General features: G+C 33.5%; 1 protein-coding gene across 3 annotated transcripts; it reads left to right on the top strand.

Annotated features, from left to right (window-relative positions):
- The first annotated feature begins 7,787 nt into the window (after positions 1–7,787).
- On the top strand, positions 7,788–15,049 carry LOC128243067 (sulfotransferase 1E1-like). 3 transcript variants are annotated; one of them, XM_052960567.1, is made up of 8 exons: positions 7,788–7,852; positions 8,855–9,039; positions 9,879–10,007; positions 10,344–10,441; positions 10,620–10,749; positions 12,206–12,303; positions 13,143–13,329; positions 14,037–15,049. In XM_052960567.1, the coding sequence occupies exons 2-8, from the start codon at positions 8,868–8,870 to the stop codon at positions 14,141–14,143; spliced, it is 921 nt and encodes a 306-aa protein (XP_052816527.1). In that variant the 5' UTR covers positions 7,788–7,852; positions 8,855–8,867; the 3' UTR covers positions 14,144–15,049. The 3 variants fall into 3 exon arrangements, with proteins under 3 accessions (XP_052816527.1, XP_052816526.1, XP_052816528.1); XM_052960566.1 differs by having other exon boundaries at positions 7,824–7,908; XM_052960568.1 differs by having other exon boundaries at positions 7,824–7,912.
- Positions 15,050–15,851: the final 802 nt, after the last annotated feature.

Genomic DNA, 15,851 nt, shown 5'->3' with positions numbered 1-15,851 from the left:
TTTTTCGACATTATGACAATGTATGTTATGAAAGACAGATTTCTTCATCATTTTCCCGAAACTATTGCAAGATAATATCATAAAATCATATGTAAGTAGCCTAAGTGCAAGAAGCAATTACTGCATATCGAAATGTAAGCAGTTATTCAGATTTTGCATTAAGTTGACAATATGTTGGTCAATTGTAAAAAGGTATCTGCACACTGACATGAAATATCCTTTGGATATTGATCTGGTCCTGATTGCCATTGTAGTTTTTCAACACATATGTTAGAGCCGGAACCTCAAAGATCACCATTTGTCTGGATAAACACACACTTTAAAATATATGTTTTCCACATCACCGCCTCTTAGGCAAAATCCGACAAAGATATTGTTGCTGGTTTTTTTCAGTTCTGTATGTAAGGTGTCTGGTGTTTTTTTATGTCCATGTTGATTTTTTGTACAAAAAGGATAATATTTCTATAAATTATCAGTATTATCTTAGTAATATTCAGCTCAAAGAAATTAATTGCACGTAATGTTAAATGCTGTTTAAGGTAATAACCATGTAATAAAACTCGGGAAACATCGGGTAACATCGACATATATCGCCACTCGCCGTAACAGATCGCGACGAACATCGGGCGTCTTCGGCCTGTACCGGATGTTGCTATTTTTAGAAACAGAAGGTATTTCCCCGCTATTCATAGGTCAATAATGGAATTTTTACATTGTAGTATTTGGAAACTCTGTGAAGTATTTCTCATGAATATACGTTTAAAATAAATAAACACTTAAAGTGCACGCTGACAGTTGATTACGATACATCTAACAACTTGAGTCATTACAGTAAAACATGGACTATAAGTGAATTGTACGCGAATGAGAAGATTTTCTGTCGAAAAAACTAAATGTCAACAATCAGCATGGAACTGGTATATTCAGATATTCGTATCAAAGGGCTATGAATGTAAGTATCCTTGAGCAGTTTTGTACGTTGATGTGTTAAAAAATGTTTGTTTTTTAATTTATCTTTGGAATTCTAAAATCATTTTTTTTTGTTAGCTAAATAATTAGACAGCGTGTTCATATTTTTACATGTACTCATGTACATGTTACACATATTTTTATATGTACTTATGTACATTATTTATGTATATGATATGAGTATGTAATCTTTAATTTGATTGTTATATCTTAGAAAAATATCAGACTTAAAATTGTGTTTTAAAATGATGTGTTTTGGTAAGTGACCTATTTCTAACATACCATAATATATGTACATACCCGTTATTTGTTTACAAAATGCATATTTTCAAAATTAACTTGTGAGAAAAAGTTGTACGTGGTTTGGGGCTTGAAGCCACAACTGCTTGGAAACTAGCGACATTCATTTGCTTGGTGTAGGTCTCGTTAAAACCCCAGGCTGTTGTGAATCATTCTCAACCATACGCACAACAACTACATAGTTGTACCTACCAACCCTTACTCTTGGCTAAAACGGATATCAGTGCAGACTGTATAATACTTGTGCATTTGTATTTTATGGTGGTAGTTTCTGTTGGTTGATAATCAGAAGTCTAATTTCTTTCTGGCAGGGAAATGACTGAATATTACTAATTCACCAACACTGGGTTATGAAGAATTCGAGCCTGCATTAAATACTATGTTGGATCCTTGAGATAGATTTGACAGCCATGTCTATGCACAAGGCAGTCTCATCTGACAGAAATTATGTGAGTATTTCATATAAAACATATAAGACTTGGTTTTTGTTTTTATAAACCCACTGTATTCAAAAATCAAGTGGTGGGGTGGTTGTGATAGTGGTGGTGGTGGTGGTGGTGGTGGTGATGGTGGTGGTGGTGGTGGCGGTGGTGGTGATGATGATGATGATGATGATGATGATGATGATGATGATGATGATGATGATGAATTTTATTGATAAATTTAATAATTTTCTTTATATATACATGTATGTATCAGCTTGTTTTTTGTTGTTGTTGTTTTTTCAAAATAATGTCGAGAAATACTAAACTGTTTATATTTTCTTGTTTATATGTATGGCAGTATAGTTATCTAACCTTATTAGTTAGAAAGACTTTAAAGTACACCTCTTTTCCTTTACAGCACTAAACATTCTGGATGGGTAAAGTACATGAAGGGGCATGAAAACCAAATCAGCATTGACTCAGAATTGAGTAGTTATCATCTGTGCTCACACTACAAGTACAAACGCATGGGAACAGACGAAACTTCAATTGTTGAAGAGTGAAAAATTATTGTGAAAATATCTTAATGTTAGAATACCAATGACAAAATAAGACAGATAGACATCAAATTACCCACAGAGAGTGTTTACATGTCATAATATTAAAAAGACATTAGTTGAGAACTTTCACTCTGACATTTTTGGAGGGTCATTACCGCCCACTTAGTGTTCTTGTTTCTTTACATATTTTAGTTTAAAAGTACACTAATTGTTTTAAACTCTATTTCTGAGTTAGTATCATAATTAAATTTATTTATTTGAAAAAGTACATTTTATGAATAAGTCCATTTAAGCTTTATAAATTTTTACAAGAAAAAGGTTGATTTTTAAGCATTTTATTAGCTATAAAAATGTACTGTTACATGACATTATGTATATTTTCTTCAAAACTGGACGGTAAACTATCATAAATTGTCTTCTAAATTGTTCAATAGACATCATAGATAATATTTAAAATGATTTCAGCAATTTACCTTATATCTAACTATTTTTTATGAATTTTGTAAAACTGCTATATATTTTCAAACATCGAAATACTGCTCTGTTCCGAAGACTCACAAGATCAATCAAAATTATTTTTTTCCATGTGTATCAATAATATGCTCGTTTGAACTTAAGTTTTCTGTTAACTGAAGTATTATTTTACCAGAAACTGTTGTGTTTATTTCAATATCTCTGATAATGCGAAAAAAAATCAAATATAGACAAAATATGTGCTTGTCGCTCTTTGTAGCCCTTATAGTTTGGGAGTGGGTGTAATGAAACATAAATAACTTTTTTAATTCACGGTAAAAAATCATCAAACTTTGGATAAAAGTCCCATAGTGTACCATGATTATAACTATGTTGTCGGTTAAAGCTTTTATAAAAATGTGTATTACGCGGCTAATACCTTAATACATAAAGGCATTATGGAGAATGCATAAAAAATAGCAAATATAAGTATGTTTTCTATGAGTTATCTTCCAAATCCACGGTTAACACACAGACTCCATTTGAGCCATGTATCGACTATGATGACCTGTTGATTGGAAATCCTTCGGCTACTGTGACTAGGGAACAGGATTGTAGTGCTAAGGCTTGGACTAGGGGAACAGGGTTGCATTGCCTTAATTGCAGGATGACATATGGTTACTGTACTTAGTCAAGCATATTCTCGCTCTTCAAACATTGAGTGTTCATGTAAGGTTCTACATTTTGTTGCATTTTATAGCATAGTGATCAAAAAACTACTATGGCATGCAAACTGTATAACAATACTGTCTGTATGGCTAAATAGCAGGTACATTGACCATAGTGATTTAAGTGTATTCTGTATGCTGTTATTCTGCAATACAATATTGTCGTTTCAGGTGGAAAAACCAGGAGGGTATAATTACTTAATACATGCTTCTTTTCTTCTCATCACGTAGTTTTGATATGTTGCAACAATACATTTAATAAGTTTGTTTGTTCTCCTATATATTTTATACTGAATTATATCAATGACTTTCGTTGATAATAGCTTACGTTTTATTTCTATTTTGGTCCATAAACATTAAGCCAATTTAAAATTGTTGTGTCAAACAAAAAATACCTCAGAAAAAATACCGCTATTCCAAACAATAGTTTTGTTTAATGACTGATTGGGTCAGGGACTGTTTTAGCTGTAATATTTGGATTTAGGATGAGTATTGTTTTCATTATAAAAACAACAAAATGGCTACGTACCGAGTCACACATCTAGCATTGCTTAGACTTAATTTGCCCCATAATAAGTACAGACTGAATCTGTACCACGACATTCACTATGAACAGTTTAAAGGTAAACCTAGAAGACCAATGTGTTTAAGAGAGTTCATGGACATATCCATATGTTGGGTGCAATATTTAGAAATCGTCAATACGGACTGCTTTGTAACAATAGTCTTGGTTTAATTGAGGTTGGAAATATTGCAGCTGTATGTTAAATGTAGAAAAAAGAGGTTCATATAAGTAGGGAAAATAGTGAAGGTAAAGGCGTGGCTATTTGTTTTGATCCCAGTGACACAATATCAGCAAACATGATAGCCGACCATTAGTCAAGGCTACTTACCAAATATCTTAGCTCCCAGTCTAACGGTTTTGGGCAAGACAATTAAAAAACCGAAAGTCAATTTCACAGTCATGTAATACTATATCAATATTGTTAAAGCTCTCGCATGTTTTCTTTATATATGGGGAGAAACTTACAGATAATATAAGTTGCACTCAGACTGTATGGTAAATATACATATATATGATATCCATTGGGCACGTTCTGAATTGGTCTTTATATTTATAGGGAAACTCCTGAATAATCTTGATTGCAAGTAGAGGCATCATACTTTGTATATTGACACTGTATACGCTTTGTAAAGGTGGAGTATGGATGCTTTCAATATTTGATCTTGTGACGTTCTTTGACCGCGAATAAATATATATTCGGCAGACACCATCTCATTGAGGAATTAAATGAAGATCGAGGCTGTTGCGTAACGAAATTTCAAAGTTACATACTAGGCCAATATATAATTGGTGGATGTTACCACTGATTATACTATTTATAGTACAGAGAGGGCCATATGTCCTTTCAAGTTGTTTAATATGTTTGAACAAAAAACATAACCGTTCATTCTCCATGAAGTTAGACGGCACATTATCTTCAATAGCAATCTTACTGCACGAACCGCATACTAAAAATGAAACCCAAAACATATAAACAAGATATTGATGTGTCCCGGTGTTTTGACTTTGACTGTATATCGACTATGATAATTAAAAGTGTTATAACAAGTTTAAACGTTATACCTGTTGTTGTCCGCAATGTTTCTTGTAAGTTCTTAATCGGAATATACGTTTGATTAGCCGAATACAGCTAATGCAATTCCGTACTCTTGGGCAATTCTACATAGTAAACTCATGCCTTTAAAATAATACGATATATTAAATTTAGTTACCCCATCGATTTCTATTAGACTTCATGAGAAGGATTTTCTCATTGAAGACATACCTTAATATTTTTATATTAAAGACCAATAAAATGTTGTAAATAAAGGCGGTTGTACATGGGGGTCATATCCTCTTAGATCTACCTAGCTTTGAGTATAAGTTTACACTGTGCGCTATATTTGAGTCTGTTTAGCTGACTTTTGCCAAAGTTAAAGAGTTATCACTCTGATATTTAGTTCACATTGTCACCATGGCTTGGTTGAAGGGCCTGATTTTTTTCGTGACCCATTGCCCTTTTCGTGACCAATGAAGTTATTTGCTATTGAATCTGAATTTTACACATTACGCTTTATTGGAATTTGTGAGGCGAACTTCTCCCACAGCTCAATATGTATAACACTAATAACTAGTACGTATTACCAAAATAATGTGTGAAAAAGAGTCAAGCATGTTTTTACGTGACCTACGGCCATTTTGAAGTTTACGACTTATTTAATTTACTTTTTCTAAATGAAACTGTGAACCACAAGAAGAAAATCATTTGATTTCAATCGCATTACATCGGTTACATCGACAATTTTTATCGTTTTTTTTCAAACTTTTCAAAAACTTTCCTGTAACTCATTGTAACTAATGTAACCGCATAACTCTGATCAGATGTCGACCTGAAAACTCGTTTTTTGATGAAAATTTTCGATGTATCCGGTTGTAACCAATGTAACCGCGTAACCCGATATTTCAGATAGAAAAAAAAAAACACGTTTTCAAACTTTTCAAGAACTTTGCTGTAACTCATTGTAACTAATGTAACCGCATAACTCTGATCGGATGTCGACCAACAACTCGATTTTTGGGGTTGAACTTTGATTTTGTTTTCATTGTATATAATATGTTCTGTTTATTTGCCTGTAACCCGTGTACTATAACGTGAGAAGGGTTACACAATTCGAAGCTCTCATTTTATGGGCCAATTTCTGAAGTTACGTATAAGTCATGCTTCTTATCTGTAACGCTCCAGCAGCTGAGTGAATCGTTAATGACAAAGATTTAAGTACAAAGATCGCTTTCAGAATCAAATAGGTATAGAAAATTATCCCTGGAGGAGAGTTTCACCAATTGGCCCATGACCTATTGAATTATCAGGAAAATCTTGACGACAAACATATCAATACATTACCAAAACTATGGCAGGATAGATGCATGTACATTTTGTAAATTCTAAACAATGAAAAAGGCTTGTTTAGTATTCTTTATGAAGGCAAGATGATAATTAATTGTTTCAGTGGAAAATCGTAATATATTTCATCGAATGAGCACCAACAGCTATAGTTCACGTGTTGTGTATTTACTTTTTTTTGTTCATGAGGTAAAATCTTACACTAAACCATCTTAACAAACAATTAAACTACTAGAAATCCTCTTTTTAAAAAATACTGTGTTAAGATATACTGATGTTACAGAAAGATATGGAAATATGAAAAATAAGGACAATATATCTGAACAATGAAAATGAGGCTTGTTTAAAAATTAAGTCCATTTATTTTGAATGCAAACACGTGTACGCTCACAATATGTGCTTACGTTTTGAAGTAAAAGGTATGAATGTGTGACACTGAGTACTGCCCTTAAATAAAACATGACTTAGTTTTAGGTGGTCAGTTTATTGCACTAAAAACCAAGTTCAGAATCCCGAAAAATTTAGATAAAAATTGCAAATATATATTTTTATGTTGGTTAAAACAGTATTTATTTTGTTCATATAATATTTATACGAACTGAACATACACAAGTAAGCCAAAGCGCATATTTGGAACCCCTTTCCTCTCCTCCTTTATTTTGTAAAAGCTTTAACATAAAAACATATATTCGGATCGCTTGAAGCACTAGTATGCTTTCATGAATTATAGAAAAGAAAAGTTTGAAAGTAAGGATTAAGTCATGTTAATATATGTTAATAAATAAGTAATTTGATATTGGCCCTGTTATTTGTCTGAGGGCAAGTTATTGACATTTTTTTTAAATAACTTCATGCGCTTAAATGATTCAAAGTCTAAACACTAAATTTATTTATAAAAAATATTTAGATATAACAAAGAACAACTCTTAAATATATAACATATTTAACCAAACGTTCAAATACTGGCTTTAAAATAAAATGGCTGCCGTTTCCGAATTTCCAGCTGCGAATCTATGGCCCTGTTTAATTAGCCAATCAAATTCTTTCAAATGCGGGCTTTATATCTACATGTGTATATCACTTTTCGGACCGCGTCGCTAACTGATATAGATATTGGCACTGTTATAGAGATTGGACGAGGCAATTGCTGTGTTTAAGGGCTTATAATTAATAGCTATTTAATAATTATTCTTAAAATACTATTAAATATCTAATTCTGAATTTTAAGAAAATATGTACATAAAACTCAAATGTAATTAACGAATGTTATTATTAATTGAGGTTATATATGTACCATCAGGTGATATATAATTTATCTAACAATATGCCGTAAGTATTATCGTAAATGAGGACATGTGAGATAAAGTATCAGATAACAGATAATTACTCACCACATCATTATTAACTATCACGGTACCTGCAAACAGTCTCCATTGATTACACCAAAAACAAAATTCTAACGTGTAAAATAGGTATGTGTTCTTTCAAATACCTTATTTAATTCACGCAAGGATTATAATAATTTTAGGTTTGTAAGTCACACTTTCTTTTCAATTTTATCAAAATCGCGTGAAAGTTTATTGTGTATTTAAAATGAATAAAATAAAGTCTAGAAGGCATGTATACTAACATTTAATGAATCTGTGTATTTTGTTTCAATTTTTATTTTTATTCATGTTTGGAAAATAGCGAAAGGCTAGGTTCATGTCTCTAAATGACATTATATTGTACTCGGATTAAAATCAACAACTGAAGCACGCTTGGACACTGGAAAGTCATGGACAAAAGATGACGCTTATAAAACTAGAGGTCAGTTGATCTACGGTCACCTTCGCAGTAACTTAAAGCTGAAAACGGTTGTTTTCCGATCACTAACTGAGTCTAACTTGGCCAAAACCTCACCATTCGAAGGCAGGTATGTCATGATTAGCGCATGACCCCTGTCGTGGCCAGTAAGTCAAAGCATAAAGTCGTGGTAACCTCGAGCTGAAAATCGGACTCAAGTTATACCTGACAAACAATACTGAATATCAGGCAATTAATATTGTATTACATAGTCGTCAATCAAGACATTTACGTAATTATCATTAACTGATCAGTTATCTGTTTATAGTTACCCTAGAATAAACATATTTCCTGGTATAATACACTTTTCGGGTGCATATAGCATTTCTTTAACCGTAAACATAAGCAATACGAAGAAATAAGATTTTTAATTTGGGCAAAAATGAAAATTATGGCGAATCAGTTATTAGAAATGTTGTTACTTTTTCATACCAAGTCAATACCAAATTTAACCCTCTACCCAAATTTGGATTCCCAGCTACGTCTCAACACTGTTCATCATTCAGAACAGGAGAAACTTAGCGACTACCATTTTTCTAACATAAGTGACAGCGACCTTGACCTCACATGACGGTTATGCAATCCAAATGTACGTCTCCATTTTCAATTCTTCGTTCAATCACCTACAGGTATCCTACCAAAATGACAGACCAAAATGCTGAAAGTTACGAAATAAAATCCAAAGATAAACCCAGATTCTCCATGAACAGACGGGTGTATAAGGGTGTCGTCATGTTCGACAATGAGGCAGAGCTGATCGAAACGATGGACACTCGACAAGATGATATCTGGGTGTGCAGCTATCCAAGATCAGGTAGAAAAAATGAGGCGCTTTATTTAATCAATATACAGCTGAAAACCTCGTACAGGCGACTGAACGAGGTTAAAAGTTTGGAATTCATGTGGTAGTTGCAAAACAGAAATAAATTGGGTAATAGCAAAATGAAAATATGCATCTGACCTTTGGCATAATGTATTGCGACATAACATATTAACACATTAAACAATATGGTTCAACTTTTCTTTATTATACCGGACTTAATTATTTCAGAGCGCTAAAGAAGTTTTTCTAAGTTTATAATACTGTGTAAACTGATTGCTATGGGTATCTAATGAGCAACAAATTAACATCTGCGGCGTTTTTTTGCTCAGTTTATTTATGTAACAATTTAATGTCTTTCTTTTCTTTTTATTAATCAAAGCAATGCAATTGCTGATGGACGGTGCGCCATTCTTGAACTCATGTGACTCATAGAGGTGACAATATGAATGCAATGTTAATCTGATGCTGCATTTTATTATAATTTCCTTCGGTTAACATGGTTTATTTGTGGTTTGGTAATCACAGGAGGCTACTTAAACGATAAAAATGTATAACTGTTATTGATAAACCACGCACGTATTTACCAATGCGTTGGGGTACTACATTTAAATGTTGGTCGCGCTCCATGTTGGCAGTCACTCTGAACTAGCAGCATTTTCATTTTTCAGATGGTTACACTTAAAGTATAATGTCACTTTGGTGTTTAGGCATTTAAGGAATGAGCACTTGTAAGCATATATTGTGAAATTTATTTTTCATACGTCTGGTCTAACGCGTATTGAATAACAATAACACTACCAACATAACAATCTTTAAACAACACATTTAAGGCACCACTCTGACGCAGGAAATGACGTACCTCGTGAAAACCCTCGACTTTGAGACGGCACTTACAAAGCAACTAGATGAAAGATTCCCCATTATTGATATCAAAGACGATCGATTTCCGTATTACAAAGGTAGGTTAATTCTGAAAACTACCCATTTGAATGCTTTTTAAACGGTAATGTGTACGTCTGAACTACTTTTTGTAGTTTTGTACAAGTTTAAAATACCCTGAGAAAATGAGTAATACGGATGTCATCATACCTACCAGACCATATCAAACATAAAATTTTCAAACGACTTTTAATTTCGTCTGCAGCGTTTACATGTGCGTATTTCTTCACGTACAAGTTCACACGCACATTTTGGTTTGCAATCTCTGGAATTATAAGAAACCAGTTGCCTTAAAACCACCTTCTGCATTATGAAATCTGTATAGCAATAAGTCCTGTACCCAAATCTGCTTTCAGGTGTTAAGCACTTTGATGAAATGAAGTCTCCGCGGCTCATCAAATCGCACTTACCTTACTTTCTACTACCACAGCAACTTAAGGACGGCAAAGGGAAGGTTTGAAATTGTTCGACGTTTCTGTTTAAAGGACTATCTATCGTCGGCGTCGTCGAGGATAAATAGAATAGCCACTCCATGACAAAAATGTTTTGTCGCATGTACTTGAGTACACCTCAAATTTGCTCGTGGCCTAGTAACGATCTTTCAAAATGTAATCTACGTTTACATTCCGCAGATAATCTACATAGCAAGAAACGCTAAAGATGTAGTGACCTCCTTCTACCACCTGTTACTATGGGGAGACGAACTAAAGGAGAGTGACAATACATGGGACCTGTTTTTGGACTCATTTATGAACGGGACAGGTAATTTAACATTATAAAGAAAACATGTGGTCAGCTGAAAACAATAAAGAAAGTGTAATGAAAAAAGCTATGTTGATACCGTATTGAATTACTGAAGATCAGTCCGTGAAATTAATTCCTCTTTCTTAAGGCGGTACATTCCTTATATGTACTGTAAATTCCGTTTTCCGAGGGGGGGGACGTTAACCTGGCGTCCCATGTGAGCCAAATCCTATGAATAGGCCAGTGATCTCGTATTCTATATGAGGGTTATTCAAGAAATTCGTAGCCCACTATAACAACATCTGAATGCTATGACGAATTTAGGTAATATTTTGACCGGATAGTCACCGACATTTGCTATAAAATTTCGAATGAGCAAAACGCTAAATGATGTTTTGTAAGACAGACAGTACATTAAGTTATGTAACGAAACGGCAGCGCACAACAAATTAGGAGAATACCTTCTTAATAAATTATTATTAATAAAAAAATAAAGTGATTTCTCTTCTATATGTTGTCCCTTAGAATTTTGCCTAAAAGTAAGAGACTTAAGCTTGGTGTGCTTCAGATTTCTAGACATCGGGCAAAGGTGTAGACATATAATACTATCGACGGTGTAGCAAATTTAGTATAGAGATACAACATTTACTGTGCCTAGTACTTAGATGTAGATAGGTAAATGTTCGAGACACAACTGTTAGTGTCGCGCACTGCGAGGAACGGCAGGTTGTTCTCCAAAACATTCAAAACAACTGTAGGAGAAACAAATGAGTTCAGTATAATTGGTATTAAGGGGTTATGTTTAAGGTTTATTTTGTTATGGATCGTATCAAACACATACTATTTATTCCCTTTATGTAGTGATGTACAGTAAAAATGCGATCGCTCGAGGACGTCGTGGACCGAGCTAAAACCTCGAGTGATCCGCTGTTTTAAACGACGCAAGTTTTCATTTTAGTCTGTTATGAAATGTCTTAAAAAGGGCCTAGTTTAGGTGAGCACAAGGTAGCTCAGTACTGAGTTTGAGCTGTGGAAGTGCAATAACTGTATTTACCTCTGCTACAATATGTATGTGTATATACTACTTTTTATACAATGAAAATTTCAGGGACAAGGCCAAATGACGAATACCGTGCTTAAAGGCGCCGTGCTCAGACGTTAATGACAATGAACGAGATTCACCTAATGTACAAACAATACAGTCATACGCATTGACACAGTTTTATCAATAAATGTTTGGGTCGCATCCTTCGAACAGAAATTGAAACAGGAACTAGTTTATGGATATCCGTCTCATTAATTATACATATCCCTTGTTATCCTGTGTTGATAAATAGGAGCACTAGGAGTTGTTGAAAAGCTACTTCAGTATTTTAGCTATAGTATGGCATGTATTTCTTCTTAAAGTCGTGTTGTTTCTTTCTGTACAGTTGATAGTTAATAGACGCAAGTTCTTACATGCATGTGTTTACAGGTGTACAAGGTTTCTGGCCAAAACATGTTCTTGGATACTGGGAAGCGAGTCGCCGATCAGACAAAATTATGTTCCTGCAATATGAAGAAGTCGTCAAGGTACCTATAGTGTCCTCTGTGTTGTATATGCTTTGTTAAATTATCCAATAAAGAGCTGTATGATCATATTCAAATTTACAAAAACAGAAAATTTCTAACAATGCAACGTATATCTGGGTTTATCAAAACAATATATTTGTGACACGTTCCCCGACCTGTGTGACCTTTGTAAAATAATAGACACCGAGTTGTGGTTGCTTCTGACCCGGAATAATTAAAACAATACTGGTAAAGGATGTTGCCAAATAATTAAGTTAAATGCTCAGGTCTTTCTTGCTATACTATGTTCAAAAGAGTTTTTCTGTAAAAGCCTAGGAAAAAAATGTGTGGCCGAGTCGTACCTTTTTATTTTTCATTTTTCAAAGACTACTTATTCGCAATAGCGACTATACGATTTCTTTGTTTATATGATGACCCCACTGTGGGCAGATTAATCATAAAACATAACATCAAAGCAACCCCTGTTTCGAACTGATTAATTTAAACAGATTTTTGGTTATGATTCACACATAACCGTTTTTGCTTTCTCAAAATTGATTGATAACATTTCAATACTAAACTCACCATTTTTATCGAAGAAGACTAAGAACTTACACAGAAATTATATGAGGTTGATTTATGGTCAACATATCGGACAGGTCGGTTTCCTCCAGGTGCTATGGTTTCCTCCAAAATATTGGACCACACACACACACGAAGCATCGCTTCCACGAGAGATGTTTCTATAACAATAATTGTAACAATAGCTTCTTACAATCGTGGTAAAATTTTAAGTTAACATTTTGTTTTTCATTTTGTGTTTTTCGTTAAATATTTTCTTTCAACCAAGTTTGTTTCAGAGCTTACCAAACACTTGTCACAAAATCGCTGAGTTTTTAGATCGGAAGTTGACTGATGATGAAATCACTCGCATATGTCAACATTGTCACGTGGACAACATGCGAAACAATGATCATGTTAACGGGACTTACTGGAAAACTTTTAAAAGGATGAACGATGATTCAGCTGGACGGTTTATCAACAAGGGTATAATGTTACATTTTAGTTTATTGTTTCGAGTATAAAAATCGTTGCATATGAGTATCAGATGAAAAGAGATTGACGTAACAAACGTTGTCACCATCAATTCTGGCGAATCTGCTTTTTGGTATAAGATATACTCAAATAAATCAATATTTAAGTAAGTTATACAAATATTAAGCTTTTTTTGCTGTTTTGTTTAATATCTTTTAATGGTATTATGGAATTTCAGTCCATTAGGTGGTATTGCGGACTTCGGTCAAACACCAAACAGAATTCCGGTGGAAGGTGTAGCATATACCGTTCTCAAATGTGTATAAACAAATATATGAATAAAATAAGTGTATTATCTTACAATATAAACAGGAAGTTACGTCAACGTCATATACCTGCCGCACGTCGTTTGGCGGCAAAATAAGTGACGTTGCTAAATATATATATTATATATATATTATATATATATATTTATATATATATATATATAATTATGATAAAGAAACATATAAATAAACATAATAGTATTATGAATCATTAAGTGATACAATAGCCTATTAGAAATAGTGTAGTAAAAATCGTAATATTAGGCAAACATAATAAATTATGACAAACATGTAGTTTTGTGAAATATCATATAAAAGATTATTATTAGGACTGTTAAACAAACATACAAATATTTGAGAAACCACTTTGAAAAACGATGTTCTCTATTGTAGGTAAGGCGGGAGCCTGGAAATCATTGCTTTCCCCTGAAACTGCTAAAAGAATCGACGTGTTGATAGAGAACGTTCGAAAGGGTGGGCTTGATATTCCAGATGAATAATTATACGAAAGAAAATGTGGAATAAAGCTTTTAAAACTTACATTTATATTATAAACGAACGTTATTGCCTTCATATCTTTAACATATTTAACGTGAAGAGACCAGATGTGAGATAACTGCCATTTAATGAAGCCATTTAGGTTATGAGTGAGGTTGTGCACATAAACTGGTTTGAACCCCCAGTAAATTTACATTTTACTGATCCTTCAAAGGCGGTACCCAACAATCATTGCTAAACACATCTAGTTTTTATTTAGTATATATGCATAATTGTGTTGTTTGTGGACTTTTGTGCTGTTGTTCCATGTTTCTTGTTTGTGATTTTTTCTGTGTGTTCTATGTCTTTGGCGTGTACCCTGTGCCATTAAACGGGTTTATGTTTAAAATTTTGGCTACTGGGCTTGTTTCTGTAGTTTTTCATATAAATATTAAATCAAATTATTTGTGTTTTCAAAATTCCTTATTACATCAAGAACATATTGACCATTTTGTTGATAAGTCTGTGTTGATGTTAACAATTTCAGTTGTAACTAATTCACTACAGTCGAATAATTGGTTCCCAATATCGTCCTGGTAACTTGAAATGGTGTTTGTTTAAAACTGTCAATAAAGAAAAGTCCACTTATCAGTGCATCTAGTGCCGCACTTTCTGTCCATTTATAAGTCCATATGTTATAAGTTATGTTTGCTCTGTTACTTAATAATTAGTAAAACAAATGTAAAACAATATTAGCATAAAAGTTGGAGAATGTAAGACGACAACCAACCACAGGGGCATCATAACCTAGGCAACGGCCTACTTTTTAAAGCGGTCTCTCATTCAATTAGAACAAGATAGGGTGGGCTTGATAGTCCAGATGAATTAATTGTACGAATGAAAATGTGGAATAAAGCTTTTCAAACTTACATTTTTATTATAAACGAACATTATTTACTTTATATCTTAAATGTTTAGAGAATAGAAATGAAATGAATACCATTTAATGAAGTCATTAAGGCTTATGATTGTGGTTGTGCACACAAACTGGTTTAAACCCCAAGTAAATTTACATTTTACTGATCGTTCCAAGGCATTATCAATCCTTGATAAGCATATTTAGCTTTTAAATAGTATATAATTATGTATTGTGTGTTTTGTGTAAAACTAGCGGGAAGGTAAAGCCCCGGATCCAAGACACTGCACGTGTTTACAGTTTATTTCAGTTACACATTTTCCATGGAGCGAACTAAAGCAAAGTAGCCCACCTCTGCGCGAGGCAGCAAAAATCAGGAAATTCTGCGGATCGTTATAATAAAATCACTCGTAGAAAGGGAACTCATAGGGTACAGTTGTATTGGACTTGTTCTTAGTTTGCTCGAAAATTAACTTAAATAATTCACCCAATATCACATATGAAGGTGTATTAGCTTATAAATGATAAGCGTACAGTATGCTAGGTACAAATACATATGATACAGATGTTGACCAAAGCAAAACCATGTGTCACGGTTGAGTGAACACTTTTGTTATAACACGGGGTCCTAACTCACCCATACGTTACAAAGTCGACTGACGAGTTTGTGTCAGCGATGCAAGTATATACTATTTTCTTTCCGAGCCGTGTTCACACAATATGCATTTTTCTTCGCATTTTGGAATTCAATATGTTTCTCTACTAAAGTATTTGAAACATAACAAAAGCTAAAAAAATTTGAATGCATGATCAAC

The sequence above is a fragment of the Mya arenaria genome, chromosome 8 (genome assembly GCF_026914265.1).
Source record: "Mya arenaria isolate MELC-2E11 chromosome 8, ASM2691426v1".
Lineage (NCBI taxonomy): Eukaryota > Metazoa > Mollusca > Bivalvia > Myida > Myidae > Mya > Mya arenaria.
The sequence above is the reverse complement of the archived record's forward strand: the minus strand, read 5'-3'. Positions and strand labels throughout refer to the sequence as shown.

Excerpts from the sequence above, each read along its gene's own strand:
- LOC128243067 (XM_052960567.1), top strand. The coding sequence starts at position 8,868 with ATGACAGACCAAAATGCTGAAAGTTACGAAATAAAATCCAAAGATAAA. Across the intron at positions 10,008-10,343 it reads TCGATTTCCGTATTACAAAG|GTGTTAAGCACTTTGATGAA; the intron begins GTAGGTTAATTC and ends ATCTGCTTTCAG. Across the intron at positions 10,442-10,619 it reads TTAAGGACGGCAAAGGGAAG|ATAATCTACATAGCAAGAAA; the intron begins GTTTGAAATTGT and ends TACATTCCGCAG.